The sequence below is a fragment of the Oncorhynchus kisutch genome, linkage group LG14, assembly GCF_002021735.2.
Source record: "Oncorhynchus kisutch isolate 150728-3 linkage group LG14, Okis_V2, whole genome shotgun sequence".
NCBI lineage: Eukaryota > Metazoa > Chordata > Actinopteri > Salmoniformes > Salmonidae > Oncorhynchus > Oncorhynchus kisutch.
Window position 1 is genome coordinate 90,004,836 of NC_034187.2, and position 27,084 is coordinate 90,031,919.

General features: G+C 43.9%; 1 protein-coding gene across 1 annotated transcript in view; it reads left to right on the plus strand.

The window, feature by feature from the left end:
• Positions 1-1,687: 1,687 nt before the first annotated feature.
• rims2b (regulating synaptic membrane exocytosis 2b) overlaps positions 1,688-27,084 on the plus strand; it is a 181,011-nt gene continuing 155,614 nt past the window's right edge. Inside the window, exons 1-2 of the mRNA XM_031789285.1 lie at positions 1,688-2,364; positions 26,823-26,881. Of these exons, the coding sequence (XP_031645145.1) occupies positions 26,828-26,881 (54 nt within the window). The 5' untranslated portion in view covers positions 1,688-2,364; positions 26,823-26,827. The remainder of the gene's footprint in view (positions 2,365-26,822; positions 26,882-27,084) is intronic.

Consider the following 27,084-nt stretch of genomic DNA (forward strand, 5'->3'; position numbering starts at 1 on the left):
AAGGCCCTAACCCTACAGTACAATAGACAAGACAAGGCTCTAACCCTACAGTACAATACAGTAGACAAGACAAGGCTCTACCCTACAGTACAGTACAGTAGACAAGACAAGTCCCTAACCCTACAGTAGAATAGAAAAGACAAGGCCCTAACCCTATAGTACAATAGACAAGACAAGGCCCTAACCCCACAGTACAATAGACAAGACAAGGCTCTAACCCTTCAGCACAATAGACAAGACAAGGTTCTAACCCTACAGTACATTAGACAAGACAAGGCTCTAACCCTATAGTACAGTATAGTACACAAGACAAGGCTCTAACCCTACAGTACAATATTCAAGACAAGGCTCTAACCCTGCAGTACAATACAGTAGACAAGACAAGGCTCTAACCCTATAGTACAGTACAGCAGACAAGACAAGGCCCTAACCCTACAGTACAGTAGACAAGACAAGGCCCTAACCCTACAGTACAGTAGACAAGACAAGGCCCTAACCCTACAGTACAATACAGTAGACAAGACAAGGCTCTAACCCTACAGTACAATAGACAAGACAAGGCTCTAACCCTACAGTACAATACAATAGACAAGACAAGGCTCTAACCCTACAGTACAATACAATAGACAAGACAAGGCTCTAACCCTACAGGACAATACAGTAGTCAAGACAAGGCTCCAACCCTACAATGCAGTAGACAAGACAAGGCTCTAACCCTACAATACAGTAGACAAGACAAGGCCCTAACCCTACAGTACAGTAGCCAAGACCAGGCTTTAAGCCTACAGTACAGTAGACAGGACAAGGCCCCAACCCTACAGTACAGTACAGTAGACAAGACAAGGCTCTACCCTACAGTGCAATAGACAAGACAAGGCTCTAACCCCACAGTACAATAGACAAGACAAGGCCCTAACCCTACAGTACAATAGACAAGACAAGGCTCTAACCCTACAGTACAATACAGTAGACAAGACAAGGCTCTACCCTACAGTACAGTACAGTAGACAAGACAAGTCCCTAACCCTACAGTAGAATAGAAAAGACAAGGCCCTAACCCTATAGTACAATAGACAAGACAAGGCCCTAACCCCACAGTACAATAGACAAGACAAGGCGCTAACCCTACAGTACAGCACAGTAGACAACACAAGGCTCTAACCCTACAGTACAGTAGACAGGACAAGGTTCTAACCCTACAGTACAATAGACAGGACAAGGTTCTAACCCTACAGTACATTAGACAAGACAAGGCTCTAACCCCACAGTACAATAGACAAGACAAGGCTCTAACCCTACAGTACAATAGACAAGACAAGGCTCTAACCCTACAGTACAGTAGACAAGACAAGGCTCTAACCCTACAGTACAATAGACAAGACAAGGCTCTAACCCCACAGTACAATAGACAAGACAAGGCTCTAACCCTACAGTACAGTAGACAAGACAATGTTCTAACCCCACAGTACAATAGACAAGGCAATACTCTAACCCTACAGTACAGTAGACAAGACAAGGCTCTAACCTTACAGTTTCAGTAGACAAGACAAGGAACTCAATATCTAACTCTGACCAGCTTAAGTCGTCATCAGATGTCGTTGGGTAAATGCCATCTGAACAGAGCTTAACTGGAAGTGATTGGTGGTGAGCCGACTAACTCCCTCCTTCTTTCCTGAGGAGACAGCAGTCCGACAACCCTTGAGAGAGGTTGTAGTGGATACCACTGCTTACTGAGTTAACACAAGGAAAATGGTGGTGAATGGCTTTCTCAGACCTATGGAATACTGATTTTGCTCTTGGTTAGGCTCTGGCATTGAAGATAAATCATCATTATGAGACATAAGGAACCTCTGCATCGCTTGGCTCTTGGTTGGCTCTGGAATTCCTGATTTGGAATTCATTTGGATTAACTACGAGGGATCATTGCAATTTGAAACCAAAAGCCAGACTTCTTGGTGTGCTTGGACTCCTTCCCACGACCTGTTGACTTGGTTCTTCTCTGAAACACTGTGGATATTATACATAATAGAGACCAGGAGGAGAGACAGAGAGACAGAGAGAAAGAGAAAGAGAGATAGAGGCACAGAGAGAGAGCGGGAGAGAGAGAGAGAGAGAGAGAGAGAGAGAGAGAGAGAGAGAGGTCAGGCCTGACAGGCAGCAGTCAAAGGGAAACTTCCTGTAGTTCTGTGGCAGAGTGTTTGAGCCGGCTTACCAGAATAAATAATTACTGTACGTTATTATAAGGCATGAACTCCCTTTCAAAGAGCACAAAGAGCAGGGGGAAGCAGCGACAGTGTTCTGCCGGAGACGGTGTTGACGCGGCCCTATATTGCCCCCTCCATGGGGTACGGCTCGGCCATCTCTGTGAGTATTGGGGGACAGAAAGAGGAGGTTTCTGTGTGTTCTCTCTGTATGTGTGTAGATTTTATTTTCCGCTGTGTCGTTCTCCCTAGTTTGGCTGTTGGACAGTAAAGCAGCTTTGGGAAAGTCCAACTGGCCAGGCCGGGTGTTAAAGGGGCGGAGCAACAAAGACGGATTATAGACCACACTGGGAGGACACCTTGGAAATTAGTTTTTGATTTGTCATTTTATTTCATTAGGCAAGTCAGTTAAGAACAAATTCTTATTTACAATGGCGGCCTACCAAAAGGCAAAGGCCTCCTGCGGGAACGGGGGCTGGGATTAAAAATACATTCAATAAAAATATAGGACGAAAAATACATCATGACAAGAGAGACAACACTACATAAAGAGAGACCTAAGACAACAACATAGCATGGCAGCAACACATGACAACACAGCATGGTAGCAACACAACATGACAACATGGTAGCAAAACAACATAACTACAACATGGTAGCAACACAACAGGACAACAACATGGTAGCAACACAGCATGGTAGCAACACAACAGGACAACAATATGGTAGCAACACAACATGACAACAACACGGTAGCAACACAGCATGGTAGCAGCACAGGGTACAAACATTATTGGGCACAGGGTTAGGCCCACACAGGCCCAGGACCACTCACTACAGTGTTAGACCCACACAGGCCCAGGACCACTCACTACAGGGTATGACCCACACAGGCCCAGGACCACTCACTACAGGGTTAGGCCCACACAGGCCCAGGACCACTCACTACAGGGTTAGGCCCACACAGGCCCAGGACCACTCACTACCTCATTTTAAAGGGGTAATGTTGATTAATGTGTTTATATTGAGTAGACATAGGATTTGTCACATTTGACAAAAACTTCCTGTATGTCAACAGACTTGACATACTTGGTTGATGGACATACACTATATATATAGAGGTATGTGGACACCCCTTCATACACTATATATACAGAAGTATGTGGACACCCCTTCATACACTATATATACAGAAGTATGTGGACACCCCTTCATACACTATATATACAGAAGTATGTGGACACCCCTTCATACACTATATATACAGAAGTATGTGGACACCCATTCATACACTATATAAACAGAAGTATGTGGACACCCATTCATACACTATATATACAGAAGTATGTGTACACCCCTTCATACACTATATATACAGAAGTATGTGGACACCACTTCATACACTATATATACAAATGTATGTGGACACCCCTTCAAATGACTGGATTCAGCTATTTCAGCCACACCTCTTTCTGACAGATGTATAAATCTGAGCGCACAGCCATGCAATCTCCATAGACAAACATTGGCAGTAGAATGGCCTTACTGAAGAGCTCAGTGACTTTCAATGTGGCAGCGTCATAGGATACCACATTTCTGTCCTGCTGGAGCTGCCTCGGTCAACTGTGAGTGTTGTTATTGTGAAGTAAGAAAGTCTAGGAGCAACAACAGCTCTGCCGCGAAGTGGTAGACCACACAAGCTCACAGAACGAGACTGCCGAATGCTAAAGTGTGTAGCGTGTAAAAATCGTCTGTCCTCGGTTGCAACACGGTTGCAACACTCACTATTGAGTTCTAAGCTGTCTCTGGAAGCAACGTCAGCACAATAATTGTTTGTCGGGAGCTCATAAAATGGGTTTCCATGGCCAAGCTGCCGCACACAAGCCTAAGATCACCACGCACAATGCTAAAGCATTGGCTGGAGTGTTGTGAAGCACACTGCCATTGGACCTCACCAATGCTCGTGGCTGAATGGAAGCAAGTCCCTGCAACAATGTTCCAACATCTAGTGGAAAGCTTTCCCACGAGAGTGAAGGCTGTTATAGCAGCAAAGGGAGGACCGACTCCATATTAATGACCATGATTTTGGAATGAGATGTTCGACAACCAGGTGTCCAGATACTTTTGGTAATATAGTGTAAGAGTAATTGAGGCAATTTATGATGAGATTAGGTTGAGTATTGATGTTCAGTGGTAGCAGCTGATATTTCAAGATGTAGGATGGTTGTTTGAGGGTATATTTCTATACTCCGTGGTTTTCTGGATCTAAAGTATAGTGGTGGATATTAAAGTATAGTGGTGGATATTGAAGTGTAGTGGTGGATATTGAAGTGTGGTGGTGGATATTGAAGTGTAGTGGTGGATATTGAAGTATAGTGGTGGATATTGAAGTGTAGTGGTGGATATTGAAGTGTAGTGGTGGATATTCAGGTATAGTGGTGGATATTGAAGTGTAGTTGAAAATATTGAAGTGTAGTGGTGGATATTGAAGTATAGTGGTGGATATTGAAGTGTAGTTGAACATATTGAAGTGTAGTGGTGGATATTCAGGTAGAGTGGTGGATATTGAAATATAGTGGTGATATTGAAGTGTAGTGGTGGATATGGAAGTGTAGTAGTGGATATTGAAGTGTAGTGGTGGATATTCAGGTATAGTGGTGGATATTCAGGTATAGTGGTGGATATTAAAGTATAGTGATGGATATTGAAGTGTAGTTGAAAATATTGAAGTGTAGTGGTGGATATTGAAATATAGTGGTGGATATTGAAGTGTAGTGTTGGATTTTGAAGTGTAGTGGTGGATATTGAAGTGTAGTGGTGGATATTGAAGTGTAGTTGTGGATATTGAAGTGTAGTTGAAAATATTGAATTGTAGTGTTGGATACTGAAGTGTAGTTGAACATTTTGAAATATAGTGGTGGATATTGAAGTGTAGTGTTGGATTTTGAAGTGTAGTGGTGGATATTGAAGTGTAGTGGTGGATATTGAAGTGTAGTTGTGGATATTGAAGTGTAGTTGAAAATATTGAAGTGTAGTGTTGGATACTGAAGTGTAGTGGTGGATATTGAAGTGTAGTGGTGGATATTGAAGTGTAGTTGAACATTTTGAAATATAGTGGTGGATATTGAAGTGTAGTGTTGGATTTTGAAGTGTAGTGGTGGATATTGAAGTGTAGTGGTGGATATTGAAGTGTAGTTGTGGATTTTGAAGTGTAGTGGTGGATATTGAAGTGTAGTGGTGGATATTGAAGTGTAGTTGTGGATATTGAAGTGTAGTTGAAAATATTGAAGTGTAGTGTTGGATATGGAAGTGTAGTAGTGGATATTGAAGTGTAGTGGTGGATATTGAAGTGTAGTTGAACATTTTGAAATATAGTGGTGGATATTGAAGTGTAGTGTTGGATTTTGAAGTGTAGTGGTGGATATTGAAGTGTAGTGGTGGATATTGAAGTGTAGTTGTGGATATTGAAGTGTAGTTGAAAATATTGAAGTGTAGTGTTGGATACTGAAGTGTAGTGGTGGATATTGAAGTGTAGTGGTGGATATTCAGGTATAGTGGTGGATATTCCGGTATAGTGGTGGATATTGAAGTGTAGTGGTGGATATTGAAGTGCAGTGGTGGATATTCAGGTATAGTGTTGGATATTCAGGTATAGTGGTGGATATTCAGGTATAGTGATGGATATTGAAGTGTAGTGGTGGATATTGAAGTGTAGTGGTGGATATTAAAGTATAGTGGTGGATATTGAAGTATAGTGGTGGATATTAAAGTGTAGTGCTGGATATTAAAGTGTAGTTGAAAATATTGCATTTTAGTGGTGGATATTGAAGTATAGTGTTGAAGTAAATTACCAATCTGTTCTTCCTACTATCACGGCCACCTAATCATCCCCAGTTTCCAATTGGCTCATTCGTCCCCCTTCCCCTCCCCTGTGTTCCCGTTGTCGTTGCTGTAAATGAGAATGTTTTCTCAGTCAATTTACCTGGTAAAATAGGGTTCAATATAAAATAAAATAATCTCTATGAAGCAGGTGTTTGGACGATATAGTCACAGATGTTGTTAAATATATCCTCCAAACACCGGCTTCGAGGACATTATTACTTTTGTACAACGGGTTACCAACATATTCAAATAATGATTGACGTATTTTCATTGAAAACTTTATTTTGATGAATTTATTCATACTTTCCACGAGATATTGTCCCAACACAACCTAGGGATGCTACCCAAGCCGGGTGGTTGTACATTCTATCAGTTAGGTTACCAGAGATGCGACCAGGATGGCGTGAAGAGTGAAAAGTTAGCTAGTGAACCAGGTTGGTGTAGTTCTCGGCCTAGCTTGTGAAACAGGTTGGTGTGGAAAGTTAGACCTAGCTAATGAAACAAGTTGGTGTGGGAAGTTAGACCTAGCTAATGAAACAGGTTGGTTTAGGAAGTTAGACCTAGCTAATGAAACAAGTTGGTTTGGAAAATTAGGCAAGGCTAGCGAAACAGGTTGGTGTTGAGAGTGTAGAGAGTTCAGCCTAGCTAGTGAAACAGGTTGGGGTGGAGTGAGTGGAGAGTTAGGTGTAGCTAGTGAAACAGGGTGGTGTAAAGAGTTGAGAGTTAGACCTAGCTAGTGAACCAGGTAGGTGTGGAAAATTAAGCTTATCTAATAAAACAGGTTGGGTGGAGATTTAGGCCGATCTAGTGAAACTTGGTTGGTGTGCAGTGTGTGGAGAGTTAGGCGTATTTAGTGAAACAGCTCGGTGTGCAGTTTGTGGAGTGTTAAACAGGTTGGTGTGGAAAGTTAAGAATAGGTAGAGAAACAGGTTGGTGTGGAGAAAGTGGAGTGTTAGTCTTAGCAAGTGAAACAGGATGGTGTGGAGAGTTAGGGCTAACTAGTGAAACAGGTTGGTGTGTAGAGCATTGAGTGTTGAACCTAACTAGTTTAAACATGGTTTGTGTGGTGAATTAAGACTAGCTAGTGAAACACATTGGTGTGGAGAGTGCGTAATGCTATGCTATGCCTAGATAGTGAAACAGGTTGGTGTTGAGAGTGTGTAGCGCTATACTATGGCTAGATAGTGAAACAGGTTGGTGTTGAGAGTTTGGAGAGCTCAGCCTAGCTGCTGAAAAAGATTGGTTTGGCGAGTATGAACTGTTTGGCCTAGCTTGTAAAAAACGTTGGTGTGGAGAGCGGAAAGTTAGGCCTAGCTAGTGAAACAGGTTAGTGTGGAGAGTTAGGCCTAGCTAGTGAAACAGGTTTGTATGGAGAGAGTGGATAGTTAGACCTAGCTTGTGATAAAATGTGGTGTGGAGAGTGGAATGTAAGGCCGAGCTAGTGAACCAGGATGATGTAGAGTTTTAGGCCTATCTAATGAAACAGGTTGGTGTATAGAGATAGGCAAAGCTAGTGAAATAGGCTGTCTGTTGTGGAGAATGTGGAGTGTTCATCCTAGCTAGTGTAACATGTTGGTGTGGAGAGTAAGGCCTAGCTGGTGAAAAAGAATGGTGTGGAGAGTTAGGCCTAGCTAGTGAAAAAGGTTGGTTTGGAGAGTGAAGATGTTTGCCTAGCTAGTGAAACAGGTTGGTGTGGAGAGTTAGGTCTAGCTCGTGAAAAATGTTGGTTTGCTAGAGTTAGGCCGAGCTAGTAAAAAAGGTTTGTATGGAGAGATAGGCCTATCTAATGAAACACGTTGATGTAGAGTGTCAGGCCTGGCTAGGGAGACAGATTGGTGTGAAGAGAATGGAGAGTTAGGCCTAGCAAGTGAAACAGGTTGGTATGGAGAGTTAGTCATAGCTAGTGAAACAGGTTGGTGTTGTGAGTCTGGAGAGTTAGGCCTAGCTAGCAAAACAGATTGGTGGAGAAAGTGAAATTGTTTTCTTGATAGTGAACCAGGTTGGTGTGGAGAGTGTTTAGCGTTAGGCCTAGATTGTGAAACAGGTTGGTGTGGAAAGAGAGAAGATGATGAAACAGGGTAGTGTGGAGAGAGTGGAAATGTAGTCCTAGCTAGCCAAACAGGTTGGTGAGGAAAATTTGTAGTAACTAGTGTAACAGTTTGGTGTGTAGAGTGTGGAGAGTTAGGCCTAGCTATTGAAACACGTTGGTGTGGAGAGTTAAGCAAATCAAATCAAATCAAATTGTATTAGTCACATGGACCGAATAGGTGAAATGCTTACTTACGAGCCCCTAACCAACAATGCAGTTTAAAAAAAATACAGATAAGAGCAACAGTAAACTAACAATAGCGAGACTATATACAGGGGGGTACCGGTACAGAGTCAATGTGCCGGTTAGTTGAGATACATGTAGGTAGAGTTATTAAAGTGACTGTAGATGATAACAACATAGAGTAGCCGCGGTGTAAAAGAGGAAGGGGGGGGTCAACGCAAGTAGTCTGGGTAGACATTTAATTAGATGTTCAGGAGTCTAATGGCTTGGGGGTAGAAGCTGTTTAGAAGCCTCTTGGATCTTGACTTGGCGCTCTGGTACTGCTTGCCGTGCGGTAGCAGAGAGAACAGTCTATGATTAGAGTGGCTTTGACAATTTTTAGGGCCTTCCTCTGACACCGCCTGGTATAGAAGTCCTGGATGGCAGGAAGCTTGGCCCAGTGATGTACTGGGCCGTTTGCACGACCCTCTGTAATGCCTTGAAGTCGAAGGCCAAGCAGTTGCCATACCAGGCAGTGATGCAACCAGTCAGGATGCTCTCGATGGTTCATCTGTAGAACCTTTTGAGGATCTGAGGACCCATGTCAAATCTTTTCAGTCTCCTGTTGGGGAAGAGGTTTTGTTTTGCCCTCTTCACGACTGTCTTGGTGTGCTTGGACCATGTTAGTTTGTTGGTGATGTGGATGCCAAGGAACTTGAAGCTCTCAACCTACTCCACTACAGCCCCGTCGATGAGAATTGGGGCGTGCTCAGTCCTCTTTTTCCTGTAATCCACAATCATCGCCTTTGTCTTGATCACGTTGAGGAAAGGTTGTTGTCCTGGCACCACACGGCCAGGTCTCTGACCTCGTTCCTATAGGCTGTCTCGTCATTGTCGGAGATCAGGCCTAACACTGTTGTATCATTGGCAAACTTAATGATGTTGTTGAAGTCACGCCTGGCCGTGCAGTCATGAGTGAACAGGGAGTTTGAGTTTATTACATTTTTTTACAGGGACAGTGCACATTAATCAACGTTTCAGTAAAAGTGCCGGTTTTAGCCAGCCGGCTAATTTTCAACCCCAGTCCCTGGGCAGGTTATTAAAAACAATTACAATAACAGTACAGATAATCATTGAGCAGTGAGCACACGCAGAGCAACATGGGACAAGAATGACGTAGCATGCAGACTGAGCAACAAAGCACAAAATGCAACAATTCAAGAATACAGGAGGGGACTGAGCACGCACCCCGGAGGGGCTCATGTGTTGAGAATCAGCGTGGCGGATGTGTTGTTACTTACCCTTACCACCTGGGGGCGGTCCATCAGGAAGTCCAGGATCCAGTTGCAGAGGGAGGTGTTTAGTCCCAGGGTCCTTAACTTTGTGATGAGCTTTGAGGGCACTATGGTGTTGAACGCTGACCTGTAGTCAATGAATAGCATTCTCACATAGGTGTTCCTTTTGTCCAGGTGGGAAAGGGCAGTGTAGAGTGCAGTAGAGATTGCATCATCTGTGTATCTGTTGGGGCAGTATGCAAATTGGAGTAGTTCTAGAGTTTTTTATAATTATGTATTTTTTTATTTCACCTTTATTTAACCAGGTAGGCTAGTTGAGAACAAGTTCTCTTTTACAACTACAACCTGGCCAAGATAAAGCAGTGAAACACAAACAACACAGAGTTACACATGGAATAAGCAAAACATACAGTCAATAACACAGTAGAAAAAAAGTATTAATACAGTGTGTGGAAATGAGGTAAGATAAGGGAGGTAAGGCAATACATTTAGCAGTTAATCACTTGATTAATAGGCTGGAGTGATAGATGTGCAGAAGATGAATGTGCAAGTAGAGATACTGGGGTGCAAAGGAGCAAAAAATAAATAAATAACAATATGGGGATGAGGTAGTTGGATGGGCAGATGGGCTATGTACAGGTGGGCTATGTACAGGTGCAGTGATCTGTGAGCTGCTCTGACAGCTGGTGCATAAAGTTAGTGAGAGTGATATGAGTCTCCAGCTTCAGTGATTTTTGCAATTCGTTCCAGTCATTGGCAGCAGAGAACTGGAAGGAAAGGTGGCCAAAGGAGGAATTGGCTTTGGGGGTGACCAGTGAAATATACCTGCTGGAGTGCGTGCTACGGGTGGGTGCTGCTTTGGTGACCAGTGAGCTGAGATAAGGTGGGGCTTTAATTAACCAGCAAAGACTTATAGATGACCTGGAGCCAGTGGGTTTGGCGACTAATATGAAGTGAGGGCCAGCCAACGAGAGCATACAGTTCGCAGTGGTGGATAGTGTTTGGGGCTTTGGTGACAAAACGGATGGCACTGTGATAGACTGCATCCAATTTGCTGAGTAGAGTGTTGGAGGCTATTTTGTAAATGACATTGCCGAAGTCAAGGATCGGTAGGATAGTCAGTTTTACGAGGGTATGTTTGGTAGTGAGTGAAGGATGCTTTGTTGCGAAATAGGATGCCGATTCTAGATTTAATTTTGGATTGGAGATGTGTGAGTCTGGAAGGAGAGTTTACAGTCTAACCAGACACCTAGGTATTTGTAGTTGTCCACATAGAACCGTCCAGCGTAGTGATGTTGGACAGGCGGGCAGGTGCTGGTAGCGATCGGTTGAAGAGCATGCATTTAGTTTTACTCGCATTTAAGGGCAGTTGGAGGCCACGGAATGAGAGTTGTATGGAATTGAAGCTCGTCTGGAGGTTAGTTAACACAATGTCCAAAGAAGGGCCAGAAGTATACAGAATGGTGTCGTCTGCGTAGAGGTGGATCAGAGACTCACCAGCAGCAAGAGCGACATCATTGATTTATACAGAGAAGAGAGCCGGCCCGAGAATTGAACCCTGTGGCACCCACATAGAGACTGCCAGAGGTCCGGACAACAGGCCCTCCGATTTGACACACTGAACTCTGTCTGAGACGTAGTTGGTGAACCAGGTGAGGCAGTCATTTGAGAAACCAAGGCTGTTGAGCCTGCCGATAAGAATGTGACGATTGACAGAGTCGAAAGCCTTGGCCAGGTCGATGAGTACAGCTGCATAGTATTGTCTCTTATCGATGGAAGTTATAATATCTTTTAGGACCTTGAGCATGGCTGAGATGCACCCATGACCAGCTCTGAAACCAGATTGTATAGCGGAAAAGGTACGGTGGGATTCTAAATGGTCGGTGATCTGTTTGTTAATTTTATCTTTCGAAGACCTTAGAAAGGCAGGGTAGGATAGATATAGGTCTGTAGCTGTTTGGGTCTAGAGTGACTCCCTCTTCGAAGACCGCGGCAGCGTTCCAATCCTTGGGAATCTCAGACGATGCAAAAGAGAAGTTGAATAGGCTAGTAATTAGGGTTCCAACAATTTCAGTTTATAATGTTAGAAAGAGAGGGTCCAGATTGTCTAGTCCTGCTGATTTGTAGGGGTCTGATTTGTAGAGATTTTGCAGCTCTTTCAGAACATCAGCTATCTGGATTTGGGTGAAGGAAAAATGGGGGTGGCTTGGGAAAGTTGCTGTGGGGGGTGTAGAGCTGTTGACCAGGGTAGGGGTGGCCAGGTGGAAGCGTGGCCGGCCGTAAGAAAAATCTGTATTGAAATTCTCAATTATTGTGGATTTATCAGTGGTGACAGTGTTTCCTAGCCTCAGTGCAGTGGGCAGCTGGGAGGAGGTGCTCTTATTCGCCATGGACTTTACAGTGTTCCAAAACCTTTTGAGTTTGTGCTGCAGGATGCAAATTTCTGTTTGGAAAAGCTAGCCTTTGCATTCCTAGCTGCCTGTGTATATTGGTACCTAACTTCCCTGAAAAGTTGTATATCACGGTGGCTATTCGATTCTAATGCAGTACACCACAGGATGTTTTTGTGCTGGTCATGGGCAGTCAGGTCTGGAGTGAACCATATCTGTTCCTGGATGATTTTTTTTTGAACGGGGCATGCTTATTTAAGATTGTGAGGAAAGCACTTTTACAGAATAACCAGAATAACCTTCTACTGACAGAATGAGGTCACTATCCTTCCAGGATACCCGGGCCAGGTGGGTTAGAAAGGCGTTCTCTGAAGTGTTTTAGGGAGCGTTTGACAGTGATGAGGGGTGGTCATTTGACAGCAGACCCATTACGGAAGCAAGCAATGAGGCAGTGATCGCTGAGATCCTGGTTGAAGACAGCGGAGGTGTATTTGGAGGGCAGGTTGGTTAGGATGATATCTATGAGGGTGCCTGTGTTTACGGATTTGGGCTTGTACTTGGTAGGTTCATTGATAATTTGTATGAGATTGAAGGCATCAAGTTTAGATGGTAGGATGGCCAGGGTGTTAAGGGTGTCCCAGTTTAGGTCACCGAACAGCACGAGCTCTGAAGATAGATACAATTCACATGGTGTCCAGGGCACAGCTGAGGGCAAAAGGTGGTCTATAGCAAGCGGCAATGGTGAGAAACTTGTTTCTGGAAAGATGGATTTTTAAAAGTAGAAGCTCAAATTGTTTGGGCACAGACCTGGATAGTAAGACAGAACTCTGCAGGCTATCTCTGCAGTAGATTGCAACTCCACCCCTTTGGCAGTTCTATCTTGTTGGAAAATGTTATAGTTAGGGATGGACATTTCAGGGTTTTTGGTGGCCTTCCTAAGACAGGATTCAAACATGACTAGGACATCTGGGTTGGCAGAGTGTGCTAAAGCAGTGAATAAAACAAACTTAGGGAGGAGGCTTCTAATGTTAACATGCATGAAACCAAGGCTATTACGGTTACAGAAGTCATCAAATGACAGCACCTGGGGAATAGGAGTGGAGCTAGGCACTGCAGATCCTGGATTAACCTCTACGTCACAAGAGGAGCAGAGGAGGAATAGGATAAGGGTATGGCTAAAGGCTATAAGAACTGGTTGTCTAGTGCATTCGGGAACAGAGGGTTAAAGGAGCAGGTTTCTGGGGCAGGTTTCTGGGCGTGGTAGAATAGATTCAATGCATTATGTTCAGACAAAGGTATGGTAGGATGTGAATGCAGTTGAGGTAAACCTAGGCATTGAGTGAAGATGAGAGAGGCATTGTCTCTAGAGACATCAATTAAACCAGATGAGGTCACCGCATGTGTGGGAGGTGGGACAAGAGATTTAGCTAATGCATATTGAGCAGGGCTGGAGGCTCTACAGTGAAATAAGACAATAGTCACTAACCAAAACAGCAATGGACAAGGCATATTGACATTAAGGAGAGGCATGCGTAGTCGAGTGATCATTGGGTCCAGTGAGTAGCTAGGCGGGCTGGAGATGACGATTCAGACAGCTAGCGGGCCTGGGATAGCAGGCTAGCAGAAGGGCCTTGGAGGGACGTCGCAACGGAAGAAGTCTGTTGTAGTCCCTTTGTGCTTTTACGTCGGCAGACCAGTCGTGATGGATCAGTTTCTGGGATAATGGTGTTGATGTGAGCCATGACCAGCCTTTCAAAGCACTTCATGGCTACAGACGTGAGTGCCAAGGATCGGTAGTTGTTTAGGCAGGTTACCTTAGTGTTCTTGGGCACAGGCGTAGTGCCTGTTGGTCTGCTTAAAACATGTTGGAATTATAGACTCAGACAGGGAGATGTTGAAAATGTCAGTGAAGACACTTACCGGTTGGTCAGCGCATGCTTGCAGTACACATTCTGGTAATCTGACTGGCCCTGCGGCCCTGTGAATGTTGACCTGTTTAAAGGTCTTACTCACATTGGCTGCGGAGAGCGTGATCACACAGTCTTCCAGAACAGCTGGTGCTCTGATGTGTGTTTCGGTGTTATTTGCCTCGAAGCGAGCATAGAAGTAGTTTAGGTCGTCTGGTCGGCTCGTGTCACTGGGCAGCTCTAAACTGGGCTTCCCATTGTAGTCTCTAATGGTTTGCAGACCCTGCCACATCTGCCTTGCGTCAGAGCCGGTGAAGTACGATTCGATCTTAGTCCTATATTGACGCTTTGCCTGTTTGATGGTTCATCGGATGGCATAGCTGGATTTCTTATAAGCTTCCAGGTTAGAGTTCCACTCCTTGAAAGCGGTAGCTCACGCCTTCAGCTCAGTGTGGATATGGCCTGTAATCCATAGCTTCTGGTTGGAGTATGTACGTACTGTCACTGTGGGGACGACATCATCGATGGACTTATTGATGAAGCCAATGACTGATGTGGTGTACTCCTCAATTCCAGTCTGCACTAGCAAAACAATCCTGTAGCTTAGCATTTGCTTCATCTGACCACTTCTTTTTATTGATCTAGTCACTGGTGCTTCATGCTTTAATTTTGGCTTGTAAGCAGGAATCAGGAGGATAGAATTATGGTCAGATTTGACAAATGGAGGGTGGGGGAGAGCTTTGTACGTCTCTGTGTGTGGAGTAAAGGTGGTCTATTCCCCCCCCCCCCTAGTTACACATTTAACATGCTGGTAGAAATTTGGTAAAACGGATTTAAGTTTCCCTGCAGTAAAGTCCCCGGCCACTAGGAGTGCCGCCTTTCGGTGAGCGTTATCTTGTTTGATTATGGAGGAACACAGCTCATTCAACGCTGTCTTAGTTTCAGCCTCTGACTGTGGGTGTATGTAAACAGCTACGAAGAATACTGATGAAAACTCTCTAGGTAGGTAGTGTGGTCTACAGTTTATCATGAGATACTCTACCTCAGGCTAGCAATAGTTTGAGACTTCCTTAGATATCGTGCACCAGCTGTTATTTACAAAAATACATTGTCCACCTCCCCATTTCTTACCAGATGCCGCTATTGTATCCTGCCGGTGCAGCGTAAAACCAGCCAGCTGTATGTTGATAGTGTTGTATTTCAGTCACATCTCTGTGAAGCTTCAGATATGACAGTTTTGAATGTCCCGTTGGTAGTTTCATCTTCTGTGTAGGTAATCTATTTTATTGTCCAAAGATTGCACGTTTGCTAGCAGAATGGAAGGAAGTGGGGGTTTATTCCATCGCCTACGAATTCTCAGGAGGCAGCCCGCCCTCTGGCCCCTTTTTCTCCACCTCCTCTTCACACAAATCACAGGGATCTGGGCCTGTTCCCGAGAAAGGAGTATATCGTTCGCGTCGGGCGCATCAGACTCGTTAAAGGAAAAAAAGGATTCTGCCAGTCCGTGGACAGTAATTGCAGTCCTGATGTCCAGAAGTTATTTTCGGTCATAAAAGACAGTAGTGGCATCATTATGTACAAAATAAGTAAAAAAAATAAGTTACAACCAATGCAAATAAATGAACAATAAAACAATAAAACATAATCGGTTGGGGTAAAACGTCTGCCTTCTTCTCCGGCGCCATCTAATCCTAGCTAATCCTAGGTAGTGAAACAGGTTGGTGTGGAGAGAGTGGCGTAGCTTGTGAAAGAAGTTGGTGTGGAGATGTAGGCATGTGGAGAGTGAATAGATGTGCCTATCTAGTGAAACAGGTTGGTGTTGAGAGCCTGGAGAGTTAGGCCTAGCTATTTAAAAACATTGGTGTGGAGAGTAAGGCCTAGCTAGTAAAACATGTAACTGTGGAGATTTAGGCCTAGCTATCAAAACAGGTTGGTGTGGAGAGTCAGGCCTAGCTATTGAATCATGTTGGTGTGGAGAGTTGATCATAGGTAGTGAAGCATGTTGGTGTGGCGAGTTAGGCATAGCTAGTATTACAGGCTGTTGTGAAAAATTAGGCCTAGCAAGTGAAACAGGTCAATATGGAGAGAGTGGAGAGTTAGGCCTAGCTGGTGGAATGTGTTTATGTGGAGAGTTAGGCCTAGCCTGTGACATAACTTGCTGAGGAGAGAATGGAAAGTTATGCCTAGCTAATGAAACAGGTCGGTGTGGAGAGAGTAGAGGGTTAGGCCTAGCTAGTGAAACATGTTGGAGTGGAGAGTTAGGCCTAGCTGGTGAAGTAGGTTGGTTTGGAGAGTTAGGCTTAGGTAGTGAAACATGTTGGTCTGGATAGTTTAGCCTAGATAGTGAAACAGCTTGGTGTGAAGAGTGTGAAGCGTTAGGCCTAGATAGTGAAACAGCTTGTTGTGAAGAGAGATGAGAGTTAGGCCTAGAAAGTGAAACAGGTTGGTGTGGAGAGTTAGTAAAAACATTTAGTGTGGAGAGTTAGGACTAGCTAGCGAAACAGGTTGGTGTGGAGAGAGTGCAAAGTTAGTCCTAGCTAGTGAAACAGGTTGGCGTTGAGATTTGGGTGTAGGTAGTGAAACAGGTTGGCGTGGATAGTTAGTTGTAGCTAGTGAAACAGGTTGGTTTGGAGAGCTAGGCATAGTTAGTGAAACAGTTCGTGGGCAGAGTTCGGCATGGCTAGTGAAAGGTTGGTTTGGAGAGTGTGAGGTGTTAGGCCTAGATAGTGAAACAGGTTGGTGTGGAGAGTGTGAAGATGTAGTCTTCGCTAGTGAAACATGTTGGTGTGGAGAGTTAGTAAAACATTTTAGTGTGGAGAGTTGGTTCTAGCTAGTGAAGCAGGTTGGCTTTGAGAGTTGGGTGTAGCTAGTGAAACAGGTTGGTGTAGAAAGTTGAGAGTTAGACCTAGCTAGTGAAACAGGTTTGTTTGGAGAGTTAGGCATGGCTAGTGAAAGGTTGGTGTGGATAGAGTGGAGAGTTAGGCATAGCTAGTGGAACAGGTTGGTGTGGAGGGAGTGGAAAGTTAGTCCTAGCTAGTGAAACAGGTTGGTAAGGAGAGTTGGGTGTAGCTAGTGAAACAGGTTGGTGTAGAAAGTTGAGAGTTAGACCTAGCTAGTGAAACAGGTTTGTTTGGAGAGTTAGGCATGGCTAGTGAAAGGTTGGTGTGGATAGAGTGGAGAGTTAGGCATAGCTAGTGGAACAGGTTGGTGTGGAGGGAGTGGAAAGTTAGTCCTAGCTAGTGAAACAGGTTGGTAAGGAGAGTGTAGAGAGTTTAGCCTAGCTAATGAAAGGTTTGTGTGGAGAGTTAGGTCTCGCCCCTCTTCGGTCTTGGTCTTGACTCTGACTTGATTTTCTCTGGTAGCATAGTCCGGGTAGCCATTTGATTAGCTGTTCAGGAGTCTTATGGCTTGGGGGTAAAAGCATTTGAGAAGTATTTTGGTCCCAGACTTGGTGGTCTGGTATCGCTTGCCATGAGGTAGCAGAGAGAACAGTCTATGACTGGGGTGGCTGGGGTCTTTGACAATTGTTAGGGCCTTCCTCTGACACTGCCTGGTATAGAGGTCCTGGATGGCAGGCAGTTTAGTCCCAGTGATGTACTGGGCCGTAAGCACTACCCTTTGTAGCGCCTTGCGGTCGGAGGCTCAGCAGTTGCTGTACCAGGCAGTGCTGCAACCAGTCAGGATGCTCTCAGTGTTGCAGCTGTAGAACCTTTTGAGGATCTGAGGACCTGCAAAATGCAAAATCTGTTAAGTTGACTGAGGGGCCAGCATCCTGGAGTCGCCTCTTCACTGTTGACATTGAGACTGGTGTTTTGCGGGTACTATTTAATGAAGCTGCCAGTTGAGGATTTGTGAGGAGTCTGTTTCTCAAACTAGACACACTAATGCACTTGTCCTCTTGCTCAGTTGTGCACCAGGGCTTCCCACTCCTCTTTCTATTCTGGTTAAAGCCCGTTTGAGATGTTCAGTGAAGGGAGTAGTACACAGCATTGTATGAGATCTTCAGTTGTTTGGCAATTTTCGCATAGAATAGCCTTTGTTTCTCACAGGAAGAATTGACTCACAAGTTTTAGAAGAAAGTTCTTTGTTTCTGGCCATTTTGAGCCTGTAATCGAACCTACAAATGCTGATGCTCCAGATACTCAACTAGTCTTAAGAAGGCCAGTTTTAATCAGAACAACAGTTATCAGCTGACTAACATGATTGCAAATGGTTTTCTAATGATCAATTAGCCTTATAAAATTATAAACTTGGATTGGCTAACCCATCGTGCCATTGGAACACAGGAGTGATGGTTGCTGATAATGTGCCTCTGTACGCCAATGTAGATATTCCATAAAAAAATCTGCCTTTTCCAGCTACAATAGTCATTTACAACATTAACAATGTCTACACTGTATTTCGGATCAATTTGATTATATTTTAATGGACAGAAAATGTCTAAGTGACCCCAAACTTTTGAACAGTAGTGCACATATGAGATGAGTAGAGTAAGACAAGTTAAAATTATTAAGGTGTCATTGTTTAAAAGTGACTAGTGATCCATTTATTAAAGTGGACAGGGATTTAAGTCTCAAATTAGGCGGACGCCTTTCAGTCTGATGGCCTTGAGATAAAACCTGTTTTTCAGTCTCTCGGTCCCAGTTTTGATGCACCTGTACTGACCTCGCCTTCTGGATGGTAAATGGGGTGAACAGGCAGTGGCTCGGGTGGTTATTGTTCTTGATGATCTTTTTGGCCTTCCTGTGACATCGGGTGCTGTAGGTGTCTTAGAGGGCAGGTAGTTTGCCCACGGTGATGCATTGTGCAGAAAGCACCACCCTCTGGAGAGCCTTGCGGTTGAGGGCGGTGCAGTTGCTGCTGTTTCCTGAAGTCCATGATCATCTTCTTTATTTTGTTGACGGTGAGTGAGAGGTTGTTTTCCTGACACCGCACTCCGAGTGCCCTCACCATGTTCCTGTAGGCTGTCTCATCGTTGTTGGTAATCAGGCCCACTACTGTTGTGTCATCTGCAAACTTGATTATTGAGTTTGAGGCGTGCATGACCACGCCTCAAGTCGTGGGTGAACAGGGAGTACAGGAGGGGGCTGAGCATGCACCATTCATAGGCTTCAGTGTTAAGGGTCAGCAAAGTGGAGATGTTGTTTCCTACCTTAAACACCTGGGGGCGGCCGTTAGAAAGTCCAGGACCCTTTTGCACAGGGCGGGGTTAAGACCCATGGCCTCCAGCTTGATGATGAGCTTGGAGGGTACTATGGTGTTGAATGCTGAGCTGTAGTCAATGAACAGCATTCTTACATAGGTATTCCTCTTGTCCAGATGGGTTAGGGCAGTGTGCAGTGTGATTGCGATTGCTTCGTCTGTGGACCAGTTGGGGCGATATGCAAACTGAAGTGGGTCTAGAGTGGCAGGTAAGGTGGAGGTAAAATGATCCTTGACTAGCCTCTCAAAGCACTTCATGATGTCAGAAGTGAGTGCTACGGGGCGGTAGTCATTTAGTTCAGTTATCTTTGCCTTCTTGGGTACAAGGACAATGGTGGCCATCTTGAAGCATGTAGGGAGCGCAGACTGGGATAGGGAGAGATTTAATATATTTGTAAACACACCAACCAGCTGGCCTGCACATGCTCTGAGGACATGGCTAGGGATGTCATCTGGGCCAGCAGCCTTGTGAGGGTTAACACGTTTAAATGTCTTACTCATGTCGGACACGGAGAAAGAGAGGGGGGGGCTGCAGTTCTTGGTAGCGGGCTGCGATAGTGGCACCATATTATCTTCAAAGCGGGCAAAGAAGGTGTTTAGTTTGTCTGGAAGCGTGACATCAGTGTCCGTGACGTGGCTGGTTTTATTTTTGTAGTCCGTAATTGCCTGTAGACCCTGCCAGATACGTCTCGTGTCTAAGTCGTTGAAGTAGGACTTCACTTTGTCCCTATACCGACATTTTGCTTGTTTGATTGTCTTGCGAAGGGAATAACTACACTGTTTATATTCAGCCATATTCCCAGACCTCTTTCCATGGTTAAATGTGGCGCTTTCAGTTTTGTGCGAATGCCACCATCCATCCACGGTTTCTGGTTAGGGTAGGTTTTAATAGTCACAGTGGGCACAACATTACACTTCCTTATAAACTCACTCACCAAGTCAGCATATAAATCAAAGTTGCTCTCTGAGGCTTAGTTTAGTTTAGTTGATTAATTCGACCATTTTAAAAAACAAGCACACATAAAACTTGAAAAAGCCACACATGCACATGAATGAAATCATTGAGGATAACACACAATACAGACTGGGACTTATTTCCCATTGTTAAATCATGGAGGATAACACACAATACAGACTGGGACTTATTTCCCATTGTTAAATCATGGAGGATAACACACAATACAGACTGGGACTTATTTCCCATTGTTAAATCATGGAGGATAACACACAATACAGACTGGGACTTATTTCCCATTGTTAAATCATGGAGGATAACACACAATACAGACTGGGACTTATTTCCCATTGTTAAATCATGGAGGATAACACACAATACAGACTGGGACTTATTTCCCATTGTTAAATCATGGAGGATAACACACAATACAGTCTGGGACTTATTTCCATTGTTAAATCATGGAGGATAACACACAATACAGTCTGGGACTTATTTCCCATTGTGGTCCTCTTGAGACAAGATGGCTGGACAAGATGGAACACAGTATGGCAGTGAAATAATAAAACAATAACATAGAAGAAGAACATCTATCTCATCATTCCAGTTACATCATAGGGGTTATTTATATGGGCTCAGAAGACATCAAACATATTTTTACTTTACTTTTAAAGCTGCCCAGAGAGGACATTGTTTTTATGGGCAGAGGCAACTTATTCCGTTCTGAGGCTCCAGTATACAAGAAAGTACCTTTCCCAGCATTACTCCTGAACCTGTATAAGCACACATCAGAAACACCTGATCTGGTGCTGTGATTGTGTGCATCCCTAACACGAGGAAAGTCATCACTTAGATATCTGGACGCAGGACCATAAATACTCCTGTAAACTAAACCTAGTCTAATCTGGGACACCCTAGCCTCAACAGGTAGCCAGTTTAGTTCCTGAAAGCAGCTCCTGACTATGTGTGTACGTGGACTCACCTTCAATACTACCCTGATCAGCTTATTCTGGGATATCTGGAGCTTCCCCTTCATAAGTTTAGATAAGCCCCCAAACCAGGAAGTACTAGCATAGTCAAAGCCCGGAACATTTCCCAGTCCGCATGATCAAAACAATCTTGAAGCGTGGATTAAGATTGGTCAGACCAGCGTTGAATGGTTCTAGTCACGGGTATATCCTGTTTGAGTTTCTGCCTATAAGACGGTAGGAGCAAGATAGAGTCATGGTCGGATTTGCCGAAGGGAAGGCGAGGGAGGGCCTTGTATGCATCACGGAAGTTAGAGTAGCAGTCATCGAGGGTATTACAAACCAAGTACTGCAATCAATATGCTGATAGAATTTAGGTAGCCTCATTCTCAAATGTTCTTTGTTAAAATCCCCATCTACAATAAATGCAGCCTCAGGATATATGGTTTCCAGTTTACATAGATACCAGTAAAGTTCCTTGAGGGCCGTCGTGGTGTCTGCTTGAGGGGGTATATACACAGCTGTGACGATAACTGATGAGATGTACACAGAGAGTTAATATTAATAATATGCATGTCAATCTCTCCTAGCTCAAAGTAGAGGAGAGATTGACTTCATCACTACTTGTGTTTGAGAGGTATTGACATGTTGAAAGCACTGAGTTGTCTGTTTGAACTACTGGGGCACAGCTCAAAAACCCATGCATACCCCACAAGACATGCCACCAGAGGTCTCTTCACAGTCCCCAAATCCAGAACAGACTATGGAAGGAGCACAGTACTAAATAGAGCCATGACTAAATGGAACTCTATTCCACATCAATCAACTCATGAAAGCAGTAAAATTAGATTAAAAAAACACCTTATGGAACAGCGGGGACTGTGATGCAACCCAAACATAGGCACAGACACATGCATACACACACACACGATAGCATACGCGCTATTCATATACATGGATTTTGTACAGTATATATGTGGTAGTGGTGGAGTAGGGGCCTGAGGGCACACAGTCTGTGAATGTATTGCAATGTTTTTAAAATGTTATAAACTGCCTTCATTTTTCTGGACCCAAGGAAGATTAGCTGCTGCCTTGGCACGAATTAATGGGGATCCATAATAAACCCCAGGAAGAGTAGCTGCTGCTTTGGCACGAACTAATGGGCATCCATAATAAATCCCAGGAAGATTAGTTGCTGCCTTGGCAGGAGCTAATGGGGATCCATAATAAACCCCAAGAAGAGTAGCTGCTGCCTTGGCAGGAACTAATGGGGATCCATAATAAACCCCAGGAAGAGCAGCTGCTGCGTAAGATTACACCATGGGTCATTAATCATGAAGCATACACCCCTGCCCTTCTTCTTCCCAGAGAGGTGTTTATCTCTGTCGGCACGATATTTCTAAAACTAAAAGCATTTTATTTGGGACAAACCATTCACTAAACCCTAAAGCTTAACTAAATCCTGTAATGATTAATGTGGAAATTAAGCAAGTTAAGGTGACTCAACTGCTTGATGTAACCCTGGATAGTAAACTATTATGGTAAAAACATACTGATGCAACGGTAATTGGTAAGATGGTCTATCCGTAATAAAGTGCTGCTCTACTTTCGTGTCATCGCTAGTCCGACAGGCCCTAGTTTTTGTTACACCTCGACTATTGCCCAGTCATATGGTCAAGTGAATCAACATCAATTATCTCCTGGATAAAAGTAGAGATGAACTGCATCACTACTTGTCTTTGTTAGAGGTATTGACATGTTGTTGAAAGCACCAAGCTGTTTGTTCAAATGACTAGCACACAGCACAGACAAACATACGTAGCTAACTAACACTACCTACAGCTTGACTGGTATTTTATTTTGAATTTAACCTTTGTTTAACTAGTCATATCAGTTAAGAACAAATTCTTACTTACAGTGACAGCCTAGGAAGAGTGGACTAACTGCCTTGTTCAGGGGCAGAAGAAAAGATTTTACCTTGTCAGCTCGGGATTCGATCTAGCAACCATACCCTAACCCGGACGATTGACTGTCCCAACACTCTAACCACTAGGCTGCCTGCCACCCCTGTGGTCAGGCGGAGCTCTGCTTTACAGATGTTGTACCTATTTAGATGTTGGGGCTCTACTTTTAGGATCTTCATTCAAAATTCAAAAATTAACGCACATCTGAGCTATCTTTTTTTGCAGGTGCATGGTAACAGTTGAATAAGATGACAAAAAAGAAGAAACCCGCACACTGCTCTTGGTAGTATCACTGATCTTTAATAAGCTTTACGTTTCGGCCTCAAAGCCTTCCTCGTAGCTTTTGTGAGTTTTTTAAATTAGCAACCGTATGTAGACATAACTTAACCCACATCCATTCAATGCATTTAATGGGGTTGAAGTTGAGGGAAATTTTACAAATGTTTAGCCTAAAAGCAAATTCTGTTTTATAGTTAACAACTCAATTATCACCTATTGTAGTTTAGTCAAAGAAGAAGCAATGTAAGTCTAAATACTGGGGCTCCCGGTTGCGCAGTGGACTAAGGCACTGTGTCTTAGTGCTAGAGGCGTCACTACAGACCCTGGCTCACAACCGGCTGTGATTGGGAGTCCCATAGGGTGACACACAATGGGCCCAGCATCGTCCGGGTTAGGGTATGGCCGAGGTAGGCCGTCATTGTAAATAAGAATTTGTTCTTTAACTGACTTGCCTAGTTAAATTAAAGTAAATATATATATACATACAGTTGAAGACGGAAGTTCACATACACTTAGGTTGGAGTCATTAAAACTACCACTCCACAACACATTCTCTGGAGTGATAAATCACATTTCACCATCTGGCAGTCCGATGGACAAATCTGGGTATGGTGGATGCTAGGAGAGTGCCACCTGCCCCACTGTAAAGTTTGGTGGAGGAGGAATAATGGTCTGGGGCTGTTTTTCATGGGTAGGGCTAGGCCCCTTAGTTTCAGTGAAGGGAAATCTTAACACTGCAGCATACAATGACATAGACGATTCTGTGCTTCCAACTTTGTGGCAACAGTTTAGGGAAGGCCCTTTCCTGTTTCAGCATGACAATACCCCCATGCACAAATCGAGGTCCATTCAGAAATGGTTTGTCGAGATCGGTGTGGAAGAACTTTACTGGCCTGCACGTAGTCCTGACCTCAACTCCATCAAACACCTTTGGGTTGAATTGGAAGGCTGACTGCGAGCCAGGCCTAATTTCCCAACACCAGTGCCTGACCGCACTAATGCTCTTGTGGCTGAATGGAAGCAAGTCCACACGGCAATATTCCAACATTTAAGCCTTCCCAGAAGAGTGGAAGCTGTTGTAGCAGCAAAGGGGGGACCAACTCAATATTAATGCCCATGATTTTGAAATGAGATGTTTGATGAGCAGGTGTCCACATACTTTTGGTCGTGTAGTGTATGTCAGAGTATCATAACCGCCATCGACAAAAGACAACACTGTGTAGCCGTATCCATTGACCTGGCCAAGGCTTTTGACTCTGTCAATCATCACATTCTTATCGGCAGACTCAACAGCCTTGGTTTCTCAAATGATTGCCTCGCCTGGTTCACCAACAACCTCTGGCAGTCTCTATGGGGGTGCCACAGGGTTCAATTCTCGGGCTGACTCTCTTCTCTGTATACATCAATGATGTCGCTCTTGCGGCTGGTGATTCTCTGATCCACCTCTACGCAGACGACACCATTCTGTATACTTCTGGCCCTTCTTTGGACACTGTGTTAACTAACCTCCAGACGAGCTTCAATTCCATACAACTCTCCTTCTGTGGCTTCCAACTGCTCTTAAATGCAAGTAAAACTAAATGCATGCTCTTCAACCGATCGCTGGACGCACCTGCCAGGCCTGCCAAGCATCACTACTCTGGACGGTTCTGACTGAATATGTGGACAACTACAATTATCTAGGTGTCTGGTTAGAATGTAAACTCTCCTTCCAGACTGATATTAAGCATCTCCAATCCAAAATTAACTCTAGAATCGGCATCCTATTTCGCAACAAAGCAACCTTCGCTCATGCTGCCAAACATACCCTCGTTAAATTGACTCTCCTATCGATCTTTGACTTTGGCGATGTCATTTACAAAATAGCCTCCAACACTCTACTCAGCAAATTGGATGCAGTCTATCACAGTGCCATCCGTTTTGTCACCAAAGCCCTATATGCTACCCACCACTGCGACCTGTATGCTCTCGTTGGCTGGCCCTTGCTTCATATTCGTCGCCAAACTCACTGGCTCCAGGTCATCTATAAGTCTTTGCTAGGTAAAGCCCCGCCTTATCTCAGCTCACTGGTCACCAAAGCAGCACCCACCCGTAGCATGCGCTCCAGCAGGTATATTTCACTGGTCACCTCCAAAGCCAATTCCTGCTTTGGCATCCTTTCCTTCCAGTTCTCTGCTGCCAATGACTGGAACGAATTGCAAAAATCTCTGAAAATGGAGACTTATATCTCGATCATCAACTTTAATTAAGCATCAGCTATCAGAGCATCTTACAAATCATTGCACCTGTACTTAGCCCATCTGTAAATATCCCATCCAACTACCTCATCCCCATATTGTTATTATTATTATTAATTATTTTTGCTCCTTTGCACCCCAGTTGCACATTCATCTTCTGCACATCTATCACTTCAGTGTTTATTTGCTAAATTGTAATTACTTTGCCACTATGGTCTATTTATTGCCCTACCTCCCTAATCTTACTTCATTTTACTTCATTTGCACACACTGTATATAGATTTTTTATATTGTGTTATTGACTGTACGTTTGTTTATTCCATGTGTAACTCTGTGTTGTTGTTTGTGTCGCACTGCTTTGCTTTATCTTGGCCAGGTCGCAGTTGTAAATGAGAGCTTGTTCTCAACTGGCCGACTGGTTAAATAAAGGTGAAATAAATTTTTTAAATAGAAGAGTCATTACCAGTTGCATTCATGATGAGGTCAGGACTAGTCTCTTACAACAGCCACCATGACTATGGCACTATTAGGGTCTGTAATAAGGGTTAGGGGTTAGGGTTAGGGTTAGGGTTAGGGTTAGGGGTTAGGGGTTGGGGTTAGGGTTAGGGTTAGGGTTAGGATTAGGATTAAGGTTAGGGGTTAGGGTTAGGCCTGGGTTCACATTCATTAGAGTTTCTTGTAACATGATCTTCAGTTGATGTCTTCTCTGCAGCTGCTCATTGGAGTTATGAAGCAAGCAGCTAGTGTTGATATGATTGGCCTGGCTGGGGGCTTGCTGCCCAGGGAAATCCCTTGCTTTTTTGTTGAAATATGTTGAAAGTTGAAAATATTTTGTATGTTTGCTTGTGTGTTTTTGTGTTATTAGTTTCAGTGGCTGTGTGATTGTGTATGTTTTCAATGTGTTTCAGTGGCTGTGTGAATGTGTATGTTTTCAATGTGTTTCAGTGGCTGTGTGAATGTGTATGTTTTCAATGTGTTTCAGTGGCTGTGTGAATGTGTATGTTTTCAATGTGTTTCAGTGGCTGTGTGATTGTGTATGTTTTCAATGTGTTTCAGTGGCTGTGTGATTGTGTATGTTTTCAATGTGTTTCAGTGGCTGTGTGATTGTGTATGTTTTCAATGTGTTTTAATGGCTGTGTGAATGTGTATACTTTCTGTATGTGACTTTACGATCATTTATGTCTCTCTGTTTTCACATAATTTCTCTACTGTCTCTGTTCTCACCTGCCTCTGCTGTCCCTCCCTGTCTCTCTCTCCCTCTCTCTCTCTCGGTTATGACTTCATTCCACAGGAGATATGGATGGCCAATGGTGGGACCATGCATCTTGGCATAGCGAGGCCTTGTCTATGGTATGAACATGAATGGAGCCCCCCCACCACCCTCTATCATCTCACTTTTTCTTTGTTTTGATTTCAGATGTGCATGCATTTTTTAACAAAATTGTATTGACCTCATCCCAACCCTGTAGGCAACAGTCAAAGGGGAAACATCTAAACCAATGAGCAAGCATTATTATTGGACACCAACTCTAATACTCTATCTGAGAGGCAAA